General features: G+C 39.8%; 1 protein-coding gene across 7 annotated transcripts in view; it reads left to right on the top strand.

Moving 5' to 3' along the window:
- usp (retinoid X receptor ultraspiracle) overlaps positions 1-16169 on the top strand; it is a 97785-nt gene that overhangs the window by 14992 nt on the left and 66624 nt on the right. For 2 of the 7 annotated variants that reach the window (XM_087354103.1, XM_087354104.1), the window contains exon 1: positions 7381-7667. The exons of 1 other annotated variant lie outside the window; for it this stretch is intronic. In XM_087354103.1, coding sequence (XP_087210229.1) covers positions 7589-7667 — 79 coding nt within the window. In that variant the 5' untranslated portion in view covers positions 7381-7588. Of the gene's footprint in view, positions 1-7373; positions 7668-16169 lie in introns of those variants that run through there. 4 more of the 7 variants (XM_087354100.1, XM_087354102.1, XM_022068922.2 and 1 more) reach the window with 4 other exon arrangements.

Raw genomic sequence — 16169 nt, forward strand, 5'->3', positions numbered from 1 at the left:
GGAGCCATTATTTCACTGTGTGGATATTCAGGGAGAAATGTAATAGGCGATTACCATCAAATAGTAATTTGTTACGAGAGAGTTCGTTCTGCCATCCCGTTGGCGTTACAGTTTTTGGCACTGGGATTAATTCAGGAGGGGCCTTGTGAATAGAAGCTGCATGTGTCATCGCATCTTTTTAATTATTGCGCAATTAACTCTGTGACATAAGCTTGTTAAATGGGGTGATGATGACTGAGCTAGTGTGTTCAGGGCGTTTATAAACATGGGGACGGATTGTAGTCACTCCCTTTTCTGAAAATGTTGCAAAACTTATGTAAGTTATTATTTGCCAAGAGCTATCACATCACGTGTCTTCAAAGTGCGTGCGTAATCCATTGGCCCTTTGTGTTAATTTTTGGAGTTTTGAATTTGTTGTTCAAAGTGTTACCTTTATGGTACAGATGTCATACTGTAAAGCAAAGTACAGCTGTCCCCGGTACACGCCTTTAAGGCGCTTTGATTTCGAGGTGTAGCTCCTACTTGTTCTTGATCTCGGCACTGAAGGAGGCTTCGCGTTTTACAGCCGGTATAAGGATCCCTATGTACCTACTGGATAGGAGGCTGGATGGACTTCGGTGTCAGTTTAGACGCAGAGGCCAGGAAAATATCCTTGTTCTTACAAGGGATCGAACCTCGGTCGTCCAGTCCGTAATAATTTAGTCACTACCAACCCTTTACAATTACAAATATGTTGTAAGGGAAATAATCCTTTTACACTGGGATCATACGAGATACATAAATACAAAACGAAGTTATTTACTATTAAAACAAGTGGTGCTTATAGTAACCACTGGCTTTGAAGAGTTAAACAGTCTAGTTATGTCCGTATAGTGTGATACATATGTAGGTAGGCCCGCGTCTCGAAAAATGATTGAAAAAGTTGTGGATAGTAATGAGATCTGTACTTGTATTAAGAATCAGTATTTGATACGTGGAATATTTTTTAGGAAAAGAAGTTTCTATACTAAATCACGAGACCTGATGTTCTTATGGCTTGGCGGTGTAGTGCGTTCGGCCTCGACCAATGAAATAATTTCACTATAATTATAACCATTGTGTTGAAGAACCAACTTCCCATCAGACAATGCACGACGCCCGATGCGACGTAGTAAATCAGTCTTATACAAGTAAAAGACTGTGACCGCGCGGTTCTGGGTTCGAGTCCCGGCGAGCTGCCAAGGTGTGGAGGCAAACTATAATTTGATACGAGACTTTTTGCGAAAGACTAAAGCAGGAAGTATGTCGTCAGGGTGCCGGCCACAATCTTTGAAGGGCTGAATTGTAATTTAAAACAAGTATCATGGCGTTCTGTGTAATTGTTGGCACAATAGTGGCGAGAGCTATTTAATGTGATGCAAATGGTCTGAAAGGTCCGACGTCCACGTGAAGTAGGGCTAATGTGGCCAATCAGGTCATTTGCTCATTGCTTAAAAGAAACGACCTTTAAAAATTGAGGAAAGGAAAGTCCAGGGATGCTGGTAATACCGAGGACACTCTAGTCTTTGATTCCCACAAGGAAACACCAAACATTGTTCTAGCTCTTCGATTCTACTACCAAAATATTAAAATACTGTGCAATTGTCTGGACAAAGAAAAATATTTCTGCGATGCAACGTCGGACATTTACTTGAAGCCACTATCCAAACCTCCTCGCTGGCGTTCAACTTATACTCCTCCACGCAATATTCCCTGACAGCAAGTTCATGTTCACCTGAACTATATGTTCCCTAATTAACCCCATAAACCTCAAAAATCAGCAAAGGCTACGACCGAGCTAAGCGACTCCTAGTGTTGGATAAAAGTCACGGTTGCAAGACTGTCTTTTATCGGCCAGCGCAGAGGGTGATGGGGTTAATGGAAATGCTTGAAGTAATCTTGGCTCGTATGCCGTTGATTACCAGAACCTTACGATTTGTAAATAAGCACCGCGCCTTGAAGTCGTGGTGACAAACTCGTTACGTTTACGACTACGAACAGAGAGGCGATAGAACAGCTTCATATTCTTTTCCACCAAGGAAAATAATTGTACTCGTATATGCAGACACTTAAGCCTTTCCCGACTTCACATATTTATTCCATCTTTTCTAAGGTCTGCCTGTTTCGGCCTTCTTATGGTGTATGATGTAGAACCTGTCAGTTGTATTCTATCCAAATGGTTTATCAAAGCTTGTTTGTGTTCATCTATTTTATTCTCTACCGATTGTATTTTCTGTCATTTCCTGATTCATTTACTGATCACATGATCTAGTCCAGTGGTATTCAACCCTTTTTTGTTCGTGTACCCCCCAGATATAATTTCTCTTCAACTTTGTACCCCCAAAGTTGTTGGTGTATAATTCAAGTTATACATAATATATAATCTACATCTAAAATCAATTAAATAAATTACATTACTGATTATTCAGTGTTTATCATAAAATAATATATTTAAATTTCACGTACCCCCTAAGATGTCTTCGCGTACCCCCAGGGGTACGCGTACCCCAGGTTGAATACCACTGATCTAGTCTACTACAGTCTGTAACTGTTATTATCTCATCTCGCTTGATTTTTTCAAGAATAACTTTCATGCAGCAAAGCTGGTAGTGCTACAATTTCTAATTCGTTGGTTTGTATCCTCCCTAATTGACAAACCGTAAAAACCATAAACGAATATATTTTCATAAACGTCTCAAGCTCAACCTGACATTTCTAATTCAGCTCAACATGCATCTGCAGTTGATACATCATCGTTAAGTGCCTCAACTCTGCATTCATGATCACTGTCATTGCTATGAAACCATTCACTCGATAGCACAGGGTGGAAACCAAACTTCTGTCGTCACCTGTTCTTGTCGAGTGAACGTAGAAGTGACGTTCGCATGATAATGTAATGGCCGAATCGTCCTTGTGACCTGCTGTGTCCTTTGTTACAGTCACACGTGACTGCGACATTGAAAAAATTTTCTGCGAGAACCGTACTATTGTATTGTAATAATCATATTGACGTGTATTGCAGTTCGTATGCCACATTACTGATTACGATTCAGAATGTAACTTTAGTGGACGGCTCTTATGTTTTGATAGGTAAATAAATAAGCAATCCGATGGATATACGGCATAGGCAATGGACGGAAGGTGACTTTAATGATAAGGCCGATAGAATTTAATGTGTAGATTGTATGCTGAATGTAAGTTCTATTTGTGGTGTTTCCAAAGTTATGTTAAGGGATTTGGTGCTGTTTATCTTCTACCGATGTGTTGATTGGTTATCATTCGCTGTTAAGGAATTTTGGGCCGTATGGGATATAATTTATGATTATGTGTGTTACTATGTAAGATTTGAGGTTTTCACAGCGGTGAGTCTGATGATTGCTGTCTTCTGGGTTGTTGCGTCATGACCTCTGAAACATTGGTGGACATCTACAAGACAACACGGCGCAACAACCCAGAGGACAGCAATCTTCATGTGTTTTCTTGTCATTCTTAACGGACAGGTTACTGGTTGACATATTTCGTATAAAAGTGGTTTGGAGGGACTTACCTCGTTCCGAAGGAGGGGGGATTTCGGTCGTTTCCTTGGCACAAGAGTTTTGGTTCCTCTTGGCCAGTGGTATTCAACCTTTTTCGTTCGCGTACCCCCAGATATAATTTCTCTTCAACTTTGTACCCCCAGAGTTGTTGGTGTATAATTCAAGTTATACATAGTATATAATCTACATCTAAAATAAATTAAATAAATTACGTTACTGATTATTCAGTGTTTATCATAATTTTTTTTTTAAATTTCACGTACCCCCTAAGATGTCTTCGCGTACCCCAGGTTGAATAACACTGCTCTTGACCACGTGGAGAAGTGCGTCAAGGATGTCTTCACGTCTACGCGGTCCTAGGTATTGTTTCACAAACTACACCCAAAGTTCTGATGCCGTTTGCTGTTTCGAAGAAAACACAACATATCCCATTTACAAAGATAGCGTGGTTGTTGTTCCCCAGGAATGTAATCGCTGATTCTTATATGAGTGATACAAAAAGGTTCACACTCACTGTAGATGGAGTTCAGAGTTGTAAATTTAGTTGTCATCGTGACTCCGAGGGTTATTGTATACTTTGTATTGGTGTCATTTATGTTTGTTTGGGTGCATGTAAGGACACGCCTGAGAGTTCAGATGATGATGATTTTCCTCGCGCCTTCTGCTATCGTGTGGATTACACGCCACACACCGGTGTAAGAGAAGTTGTCATCATGGCACGGCGTTTACTAAATAAAATAATTTTTGAAGCATTTCCAGTAAAATATGTACATTTTCCAAATGCGACGTGTGCTGCTTTGCATATTTCGTATACTGTTCGGTGCAGATACAAATCTGGTTTTGTAAAAATAATCACGTCACGCTGTACAGGACCGAAAGTTATTTTACTTGTATTTCACCACAAGTTTCAAATAATTTCTAGGTTCTAATGAAATAATATACCAATATTCTATACGATGAGCTGTTTTCTGAAGAGACAAAATTTAGTTTGAATTTAATTTAAAGTGAAAGTGATATTAGATTATACGAACCAAAATTAAAATATCCCTACAATATGCGAAACTTAATCCAACCGAAGTTGGGCCGTTTTATAGCTCAGGCGGCTAGACGCCGGATCCTCACCACAGAGACCCAGGTTTAAGTTTTGGGTGACTTCAAATGAGATTCATATTGGGCTAAGTGTCGCTACAGCAGACTTTTCTCCGTATCCATCTAGTACCGCCCTAGGAGATGTGTGATAACCCTGATGAAGCAGAATATTATCATATCCTAGATTCTAAGTTTTGAGGCTTCAACTCTGATCGGGAACTTGCTTGGTCTCGGATTAAAGTTAATTTAATTTTTAGTTATGGGGACTGCACTAGCTGAGGATCATCCCTACATGCGTTAATTTCGTGTACTTTGTGTAAAGAACGCATTGTATTGGACTGTGTCAACTTCAAGCCTTTCAGCAAAAGCGTAGGCGATGAACGTTCGCATTCGCGTAAACAACTTAATACGAACTGCTGCATGGTTTTCAAAAGGGCAGAACGGCGTTCTGTTCCCGCTTTCTGTGGAAATCAGGAGTTTGTGAACTAGTTGCGGTGTGTGGGTTGTAGCTTATGAGCATACAAACGCAAATCCCTTTTATTCGTTTCTCCATCGGCTTATCTCAGCGTTTCTGCGTTATTTTTCTGACCTGTTTTGTTATCTCATTAGTCTGAATAGCTGTTCCTGTATTCAAATTACCACTGCTTTGATTTTTAACGTTGATATATTTATTGTATAGGCAAAAACTTAGTCTTGTTTAGCTCATATACCATCGAAAACAATAACATTTTACAAGGAAATAAATAGGCTTAAGTGATAATCATGCTGTCTGTGTGTGTCCCTTTGAGCTTTTGAATCACCTAACAGATTTTTACAGTATTTAAAAGACACAGAATGCAGTAACAGTATTGTTTGTTTAACGACGCTACCAGTAGCTAAGACTGACTATATAGAATCGAATGAGAGGATGCGGAAGGAAGCGGTCGTGGCCTGATTTGGGGTACTATCCCGGCATTTGCCTGGATGTACTGAGGGAAAGCACGAAAAACCTCGGTCAGGACATCTGTTTCCGAGTCGGGATTTGAACATGGGGCCTTTCGAATACGAAACCACTTGACCGCGACATTCGATGAACAGTATTGTTGTATTTTCGAGAATTTTTTTTTTGTTTTGTTTTGTAAAATGAACATTGCGGACGTGCAAAAAATCTCTTTCATTTACAGTTTGACAGCAATAGCTAATGGACCATTAGTTCAGGCATGTGAAATCTGGTGTGGACATAGATTATAAGCATGCCTAGTAATTATAAATAAAATATTATGTGTAGGTTAACAGTTGCAAACATGGCGACTGTGCAGAACTTGAGATTGAATCTGACAAATTTAACAAATGCAGAATCTCTATTAAGTAAGAATTTCCCTAAATGATGTCATGTATAATGATGATTTATGTAACATTTACAAAACAAGAAACACGATGCTTTCTTATGAGCATCTACGGACGATCCCAGGACGGTAACCCATGTGCTTAATTAGGTTACATTTAAATGTTGGATTGCAAACATTAAATACCTGAACATAAGGTCAACGTAAGATCTGTGTGACTAAAAATCTGTTAAATTGAAATGCAGTTTATATATTCTTCCCTAACTCCTTTAATTTTGTATTTTGTCCGCCGCTTTCTTCATTTGTTATTCGTTCTTGAAATGCCTGTTACATTTTCAAATTACGGAATCAATATAATAATATTGCAATAATAGTACTACTAATAATATCTGGTGTGTCGTCACGTAAGGACTAATAAGAAACCGTACGCCGCACTTGTTTAGTAAAACAGGTGTTGTGTGTTGTTTTACGACGCTGTTTCAGTTGTACCTGTTGTTGTCCATTTAGCATGTAATGAGCTTCTGCAGGGCGATTTTAATTGCGAGGAATCGGGAGGGATCTGGAAAGAGCCAATAACCCGTACATTATCGGCAACACTAAACTGGTTTTCGTTTATTTTACGACGCTGTATGAATTGCAGAAGTTAGCGTCAACTGGGACATAGGAAATGTTCCAATAAAAATTCAGGGATCTGGGATGTCAAACGCTTGTGGGGTTGTAGGTTGTTTTACGATGCTGTATTGATTGCTGAGGCTATGAAGAGTTGTATGATGTATCATATGGAGGCTGAATGATAAAATACGGTTCTACGAGCAGCCTGTTGTCCGCTTTAGGTTATTGTCTGTTTTATATAGGGTTATCTCGAGGCGAAGACCGGCTATCCGGACTTGAGTTTCGTTCTTTCCTCAGGCGTACCATGTAAATATTGGAATAGTAGTGTAAAATGGTCTTTTAAATTCATATTGTCATTTATTTTTCGACTGCAGAGGTCAGTCAATCAAGAATCAGTGTTTGGTTGTTAGGTTTATTTGGTGACTCAACTCCGTGACTTCGAGCTGTTGGTTGGGAACTTGATAATTAGTGGATTTTGTAAATGTGTGGACATGCTATATTTTAAGGTTTCCGGAGTTTATTTGGTTTTTCCCCCCGAAAGCGCATATATCCGTAGTCAGTGTAACCATACTTCCGGTCTACAATCGGAAAAAAGGGCATCTGGTATCTGAACCCTGACATTCGGATAAGAATCAATCAAGATTCTAAATATTCTCTTCATACGACCTTGGCGATTGATGCAGTAAGAATAGCTGCCAAATTAAACTGCTAACGAGCATGACCCCTGATTGTCCTTGACGAATTTATAACGGTAGTGTGTAAGTTTTAGAGGGGGCATTCCTTTTTTGCGCCTCGCGAAGTAAGTTCTTTTTTACGGTGTGAGAAGCTAGGAAGTTGTCAAGGCGAGCGGGCGAGCTAGTGACCAGGCAGGCGGGTGAGCAGAACATCTATCAGTCGAGTCCGACGTCGAGCGTGAAGTGCACCTGTCTCTCTTTGGTGCGATGTGTCTTTATGTGACAGCATTTCGTTGTGATCTGGTGAAAGTGTGAAAGTGTGTTGTGACTGACAATGCTGAAGAAAGAGAAGCCGATGATGTCTGTGACAGCCATAATTCAGGGGGCACAGGCTCAACACAACTGGAACAGAGGTAGAGAAACTTGTTTCTTTGCTTTACTTTGGATTTCTTAGCTCTCACGGTGTGTTATGCAAGTTACCGTGAATTACATTTGTTGTTGCTTCTCGAATTAAGTTGGTTTGATCATCAAGACGTATAGTATGATACTGTTGAAGTAACTTCTTTTACGGTAGTAATAATAATGTGTACAGCCCACTTTTAACATGCAATAACTCATTTTAATCACAGGACATACGTTTGTATTCTTTCGGTTCACGAAATAAATGGCGATTCATTTCATTAACAGACTGATGTGTGCCGCATGGGAACTGAACAATCACGCACTGTGATAAGAAAGTGATTAGAACAGGGTCCTCCGCGTAGTAAAGACTCCCCTAACCTACCGTGTGAAAATCGAGTCAAGGTCACTGTTACTAGGCCGCTGCTCACTCCGTTTGCGCAGAAGCTGTTAAGGTACGAACATGATGTATTAACGTGCATTACGTGTGTTCATTGTCGAACAAAGTTTCGCATCGAAATCGTTTAGTCATGTTCGTGTATTTGGTAATGCGTATCCAGACATGAAGTAGCATGGTAATGACATTTTCGGACATAGGGGGTGTTTGTGACAAGTGTTGAGCGACAAAACAGTAGAAATTACGGCCATGCAGGTTTCGAGTAGGGCATCTGCAGTAACCACGGGATACGGCTACAAGAATTCAGTATTGGCATCGTTTTATGTGTAGTAGCAGCGGTTGCGTTCTTAATGGAACACTATATATGGGAGGATATTATTAAAATTTATTGTAAGAAAATATGATAAGATTATTTTTCATCTGGCTGTGGTTAGAGACCGCTGGTGGGGGAACAGGGTAATAACTTTCGAGTTATATGAAAGGCGACGGATTTTTTTAACATATCTTCAGTTGTTTCTCAAGGACTGTTACATGGAGTTATTCTGATTTTGTAATGGAGATGCTGTGTGTTTTGTTGGAGTTCTGAACGGAATTTTTTAAAAATATTTACGTCGTCTTCGGAAAAGAAGCTGATAATGTCTCCGAAAGCCATTGCCTAGTTCAGGCGCAGACTTCACACTTCTGGAGTAATGGGCAGTAACTCATGTCCTTGCTTGGCTTTCCTAAGGAATTTTAAATACTCGGTAACTCCCTCTTAGAAGTGAGGTCGGACACTGTTCCTGTTGTTTTGTACCGTGTAAAGAAGTTGGTTTGGCCGCCTAGCCAGTAGTGAGATGCAAATGTACAATGTTTTAACTCGTTACATTGCAGTGGTAACAGTGAACGCCAACAGTTCCAGTATTCAGTGACTCGGCATTTTATTCACGGGGTGCATGTGTGGATATTGTTGGATTCTCAGTACGAATGTCGTTTATTTACGTAAACGTTAAAAATCCGCCTGATCTGTAAACTATTGGTGTGTTTTTTTTAAAGTAGGAACTGAATTTTTAAGTACCGTTAGATTGCTTCGCATTCTTGTGTTGAAATTTGTTACAAATTGGAAATTACTTTTCGTTCACTGAATTTATACTTAATTTTGCTATATCAGCACCATCGCCGCATCTACTCCTGATGAATCTGCACTCCTATCTCAAACAGTAAGATTCGAAATATCATATTAGGAAATAACCAACTTTATACCAACCTCAGCAATAAATCAGTTTTGTTCAAAACACTATTTCTAAACGCAAAGTAAGAAGTGTTCTGATTGAATATTTTATCTGCTATGCACAAAATAACCTTCGAAAATAATTAGGAACATTTGTGATCCTGGTGCGTATTATCATCTGCTCTGCAATAGGAGAGTGTTTGGTTAAAGATGACTGTCTTCTGGGTTCTTGCGCCGTATAATCTGGTAGACGTTTACCGAAGTTTCAGAGGTCCTTGCTGCCTCCATCATCAGTCATTTTCAGACTCACCGCAGTATTGTTGTGGTACTTGGACGCAGACAAAGTTGCCGAAAATGTTTAGGGTCTGTTTCGATACACGCACGGCAGTTAGAACTCAAATCTGAATGTTTAATCAGTGAACAAGTAATTTGTCATTTCAGACTATTTGTAAAAGGTATACCTTGAAAATATGAGGGCAAGATTGAATTAAGTCAAGTTCAGACGAATAACGTTTTGTGAAACACGAGATTTCGTGACCAGTTGAATATCATCTGCTCTCGGAAGACACTGCAGGCACAGATAAAATGTGCCCGCTGTTGTAAATATAACGTGAAGTTTGAAGTTTTTTAGACTTATTTTTTCTCCAGACCTTGAATAAACTTATCATTTCAGTGACATTTTACACGTGCTGTCTCTGAAGCTTTACATCAAAGTATTAACACTCTGTGCGTCCGTGGTGGTTTCCTTTTGTTTTGTTCACGCAAGCGGCCATGACAGGTTCTTGTTCACGCAACAATTTTTTGTTCTTGTTTGAGGCGATGGCATAGTTTCTTGTTCTTAATTATGCTACTGCATAATTAATTTTCCCGCAAAGTTTTCTTTTTGTCCGAAGAATGCCACTTTGTTAGTTTTGTAGTTACAGCAGCGGAATTTTAGGCTTTGAGATACTTTTTCTTCATGATTGTGCAGCCTTCGGCAATTTCTTTCCCCCCCCCCCCCCCCTGATTTCTCATGAATCTATCTGACACATTTTCAGCAGGGAACAGTTTTTTCAGTGCGTTATCCAGTTTTATAAAAATAAATATTCAGATATGAGAAACAAATCCATCAGTTATGTAACAAATAATGTGAAACAGTTCATTTTTTCATAGAAGAATAAGAGATAAATACGGGCGATTAGAGATACAAGTCGCAGCGACCCGGAATATTTGCATATTTATTATTTTATATTTTAATGGTATGTTTATTAAGGACTGTGTTAAAAGAATTGGTGGACAGGAACCAGTCAGATTTCACCCTGGTAATGTAGGTATTTAAATACCATGTTTCTACAATGGGTCGTTTGATAATTGACCCTTTGACTACATAATACAAATTATTGATTGTGCTCAGAGAAACCGTAATAGTTTTGGTGATGGTACTGTTGGTAACACTGTAAGGAATAGCTAGTTTACAGTACTGCTAAGAGTGGCTGTGAATGTTCTAAAGTTTCTAATGGTCATCGGCTTATGATTTTTTGAACGTAGGAACAATCACAAATATATTTTTGAGTCTCAGGTACAATAGTCTTTCGTTTTACACGTTCAAAAGCTCTGGAACGAAAATACTTTAAATTGTGTTTCTTTCGCGAATGTTCCATTGTAGAAAACTATAAATTTACAACTGGGTAGCACGTTGTTCTGCACAGTTTAATTCAAGATAATTTTCAGACTTTTGATTGCAAAATTTCATAAATATTTAAACATTTTTACTGCGGTTTTATGGGGTCTGTTGGGTTAGGTGTTGCCTGCTGTAAAATCGCGTGCCTAGCTCGCAAATAACATTGTTAAGCATATTTTGGCATGCCTTACTTGTAACCCAGGGATGTGCAAAAAATTTTATTTGACATTCATACCCACGAAGCCTTGGCGATACACACACAAGATTTTCATTGACTTCACTGGAATAATTACCAGTTTTTCTTTGCCAGATATTAATGTCTGCTTTTGCCGAGAAGGTTAATGTCGCGGTAATCCTCTAGATTTCTGTTCGAAAGGTTCAAAGTTTGAAGAATCTCATTTGGGTTACTCGCTGTCCTGTATTTTTTTTTTTTTTTTTTTTTTTAAATTTCGACAGACTCCAAATACAGGTAATTATTTATGGGTGGGTTTACGTTTCTGTTTCACCGCGTATATAAAAAACTCGTTAAACGGGAAACATTAACATACCTTTGGATTTTCTGAATGATGCCTTAATTTATAATCACTGCAGTCAAAGTGGTGGGACGAGTCATTAAAACTGCGCACGCAACTAAGTGGGAGCAGCGTCTACTGTCATGGCCGCGGATAGGATAGTAATGCTCTTCGTGGTGTTGAAATGAACCACAAATATGCGAAATGCGAAGAGCGAAAAATGAGTCACCGAACGGGTGTTATTACCTTCAAATTAATCATTTTAAATACGAGGGTCGCTCATTAAGTAATGCCCCACATTTTTTTTCTCAGCCAATAATGAAGATAGAAAAGTGTACTTTTACATGCTTGAGATTTGATGTTTCCCGCGTTCGTGTACGGAGTTTCAAATGATTCCAACCGATAGCGGAGCTGTAGTGAACTGTTAAAATGGCGTCTGTGAACGACTCTCGTTACAAGCAACGAGCTGTAATTGAATTCCTTGTTGCTGAAAAAGAAACGGTGGTGAACATTCATAAACGTTTGTGTGCTGTGTATGGAAGCTGTGCAGTCGATAGGAGCACCGTTGGTCGCTGGGCTAAGAGAGTTAAAGCTTCAGGAAGTGAAGAAACCGAGCTCCGTGATCTGCCGCGCTCTGGGCGTCCTGCCACAGCCACCACTCCAGACATGTTGAACCGCGCGGATGCCATTATTCGTGAGGATCGGCGCATCACAACTCGACAATTGGCCCAACAGCTTTCAGTCAGCAATGGAAGTGTGATTGCAATTATCCAGGCTCTCGCATATTCGAAGGTGTGCGCAAGATGGGTTCCACGAAGTCTCACAGCAGACCACAGGATTCAAAGGAAAACGATTTCTTCTGAATTGTTGGAGCGTTTTGATGCTGAGGGAGAGGTCTTTCTGTCCCGGATCATTACAGGTGACGAAACCTGGATACACCACTTTGAGCCAGAGACAAAAAGGCAGTCAATGGAGTGGCATCATCCTCAATCACCGAGAAAGAAGAAATTCAAGACAACTCCCTCCGCCGGAAAAGTCATGATGACTGTCTTTTGGGACAGTGATGGGGTCATTCTTGTGGATGTGATGCCAAGAGGTGCGACCATCAATTCAGACGCGTACATCAGGACCCTGAAAACCCTCAAGAAGCGTTTTCGACGAGTTCGGCCTCACAAGCATCCAGCAGAAATTTTGCTCCTGCACGACAATGCACGCCCTCACACAAGTCTGAGAACCCGGGAAGAAATCACCAAATTGGGTTGGACGGTGCTACCCCATCCACCCTACAGTCCAGATCTGGCACCCTCCGACTTTCATCTCTTTGGGCCACTTAAAGATGCTATCCGCGGAACAAGATTTGAAGATGACGAGAGCGTGATTCAAGCAGTGAGGACATGGCTACGTGCACAGGACAAGAGCTGGTACCGGCAAGGCATGCATGCACTTGTTCCACGCTGGCGTAAAACCGTACAAGTTGATGGGGACTATGTGGAAAAATAGTATGTGTAAAGGAAACATTGATTTATATTGTCACTAAATTTGAGCCATCTTGAATAAATATGTTCTGAGGAAAAAAATGTGGGGCATTACTTAATGAGCGACCCTCGTACCTTAACCTGCTTGAAATTTGGGGTCATATATCCATTTAACTCGACGCTGTATAATCAACGCTGTTGGAACTAACTAACTAACTAGATGGCTTACTGAACCCGAAGGTTCATCACCGAATTAACCAAAGCCCTCCACCGGACCCTGTCCTGGGCCAACATAATCCAGTCTCCTTCAACTGCTATTTCCCATAGATCCCGTCTGAGATTATCCTCCCATCTATGTCTAGGTCTCCCCAGCGGTCTCTTCCCCTCAGGCTTCCCAACCAATACCCGGTGCACACCTCTTGTCCTATCCATGCGCGCTACATGCCCCGCCCATCTCATTCTTCTCGACTTAATCACCCTGACAATACTGGGGGAGGAGTACAGATTTTTAAGTTCATCATTATGTAGTTTTCTCCATGCCCCATCATCTTCTCTCTTAGGCCCAAATATCCTCCTCAACACCCTGTTCTCAAACACCTGCAATGTGTGTTCCTTCCTCTGAGTGAGAGACGATGTTTCGCACCCATACAAAACAACAGGCAAGATTATTGTTTTGTATACTTTAATTTTCAGGTTCTTAGAAATCAGACGGGAAGACAAAATATTTTTAATTTAATCTCCTCCTACCTTCCTCATGAGTGTCATTTTGATTTGTTATTGTTGTTCCCAAATATTTGAACTTTGTAACCCTTTCAAAGGACTTATTAGCTACCCTAAGATAATTTTGCCCGCCTGTCTTCTGATGACGAGATACTAACATGTACTTAGTTTTTTCTTAATTTACTTCTATCCCCACCTGTCTACTAGCCTCTAGTAAAACATCTGCGTTCCTCTTTATTGTATTTATATCGTCCCCCAATAAATTAACATCATCAGCATATGCCAGTAGCTGATGTGTCCCATTCAATTGCAAACCTTCCTGCCTATCTTGAGCTTTCCTAATGGCATATTCTAGCGCAAAGTTAAAGAGCAAGGGAGACAAAGCATCTCCTTGCTTTAGACCGTTCTTGATGAAGAATGTCTCAGATACATATTTACCCACTCGAATTTCGCTACAGGTTTCATTCAAGCACATTTTTATTAGACTCACTAGCTTCTTTGGTATACCAAATCAATGAGAATATTGAACAACACTTCTCTCTTCACAGAGTCATAGGCTTTTTTGAAATCTATAAATAATTGATGTACGGTCCCACTGAACTCCCGTTTTTCTTTAGTATCTGACGAATGCATAAGATCTGATCAATCGTTGATCTGTTTCCAATAATAATCCCCAATAATTTCATTCGCATATGGGGTTAATCTTGCCAAAAGAATGTTTGATAGAATTTTGTATGAGGTTGATAGCAGAGAAATTCCTCGGTAATTATCACACTCAGTTTTGTCCCCTTCTTATGAATAGGAATAATTATGGATTCCTTCCATTGTTGTGGCATCTCTTCCTTATCCCAAATTAAATTAACAACTTTTCAACTTTCCAATGGCTAGTTCCACTTCATCTAAACTAGGTTCTGGCACTAACAGTTCAGCTGTATGTATTTTAATCTGTCTAATATCACCAGTCTCGTGAACATTTAAGAGCTCGCTAAAGAAATTTTTCCACCTATTCACAATTTTTATTGGATCTGCAAGCAAATTGCCACTATCATCCTTTACCAAATTGGTCTGGGGTTGATATCCTTTCTTAAAGTTATTAATGCCTCTGTACAGGTCTCTGATGTTTTTTTCCTTATTATTTTTCTCAAGTTCAGCAATTTTGCCCTTCAGGTATTCCCTTTTCTTGGTCCTAAAGGTTCTATTAGCCTCACGTCTCACGTTACATAGATTATCCGCATTTGTTTTGTTTGGGTTCTGCAACCATTGAAATTTTGTTTGCTTCCTTCGATCTATTAATTTTGAACATTCTTCATCAAACCACGGTTTATTTTGCTTTCTCCTGTAGTATCCTAGTTTCTCTTTTGCTGAAATTTTGATGCAGTTTCTGACATTTTCCCACTCCCTGTTGATGTCCACACTTTCATTATCCTCATTTGTCTCTAAAATTTGAAACCTATTCGAAATTTCAACTTGATATTGTTCCTTTGCCTCTCCCTCACTTAATTTTTTCAAATCAAATCTTTCTGTGTCGAAATTTTGCTTTGTTCGTCTACTTACTGAAAGCTGCTCCCTCACTTTTGCCACTACCAGATAATAGTCAGTATCACAATCTACTCCTCTGAATGACCTCACATCAATTACATTTGTCTGCCTTCTATTATCTACTAAAACATGATCTATTTGATTGTGTGTGTTCCCATCTGGAGAAGTCCAAGTGTATTTATGAATATCACGGTGTGGATATTATCCTGGTCTGAGGCTTAGTTAATTTTTTCGTAACGATGCTTTTTTTACGTTGAAAGGTTGTTAGCCTTACGCCCAACCCCCAACCTGGAGGACCAGGGTATCAAGTCTCGTTAAATGGCCTGAGACTCCTTCTGCCACAAATCATGTTTTATTTGGTTCAACCCCAAACACTGGTTTAGGGAACATTCAGATCCTCTGCGAATTCTGGGGTCGTGCCTAAAAAATAGATTTCTAGCATCTCCTCGAACATACTTGTCTTATCTTATGCGACATTATTGATCACAATACTTGATACACCGCTATAAAATGTACAAAAATATGTTTTTGCAGCCGTTTAACAATGGTATTTAAATTGTAGACGTCGAAGGAGGTAAAGAGTTCCGAACAAGAACATCCTGGCCTGTTTGAAAATACAGTCCCAGAATTCGCTTTGAACGATTGAGGAAAACCATGAAAAATCTCAGTCGCAATAGCTCGTGACCCCGCCGAATTTCGAACCAGATATGTTCCGAATACAGATTTATTAGTTCTAGAGTTGTTGCTCGGTCAACATATTACGGTCTTGACCGCCATGGTTCAATTTCCGGTAGAAGCGTTCGGTATGTTTTACTTCACAACGTACAGAAGCATCCACGAGATGAAAGTGATTCACATCCGCGTAGTTTTGATGTTGAGAATGCCTAGAGCAGCTTTTATCAACCTATGGTACGCGAGCCACTGTTGAGCGGTACGCGAACTATGTAAGAAAATCAAAAGATATTATTAACGTAAATAAGTTTTCCCTGAACGAATTTGGTTATTG

The sequence above is a fragment of the Zootermopsis nevadensis genome, unplaced genomic scaffold (assembly GCF_977971745.1).
Source record: "Zootermopsis nevadensis isolate Lab colony 2312 unplaced genomic scaffold, Znev_1.0 Znev_ptg000022l, whole genome shotgun sequence".
NCBI classification, from domain to species: Eukaryota; Metazoa; Arthropoda; class Insecta; order Blattodea; family Termopsidae; genus Zootermopsis; species Zootermopsis nevadensis.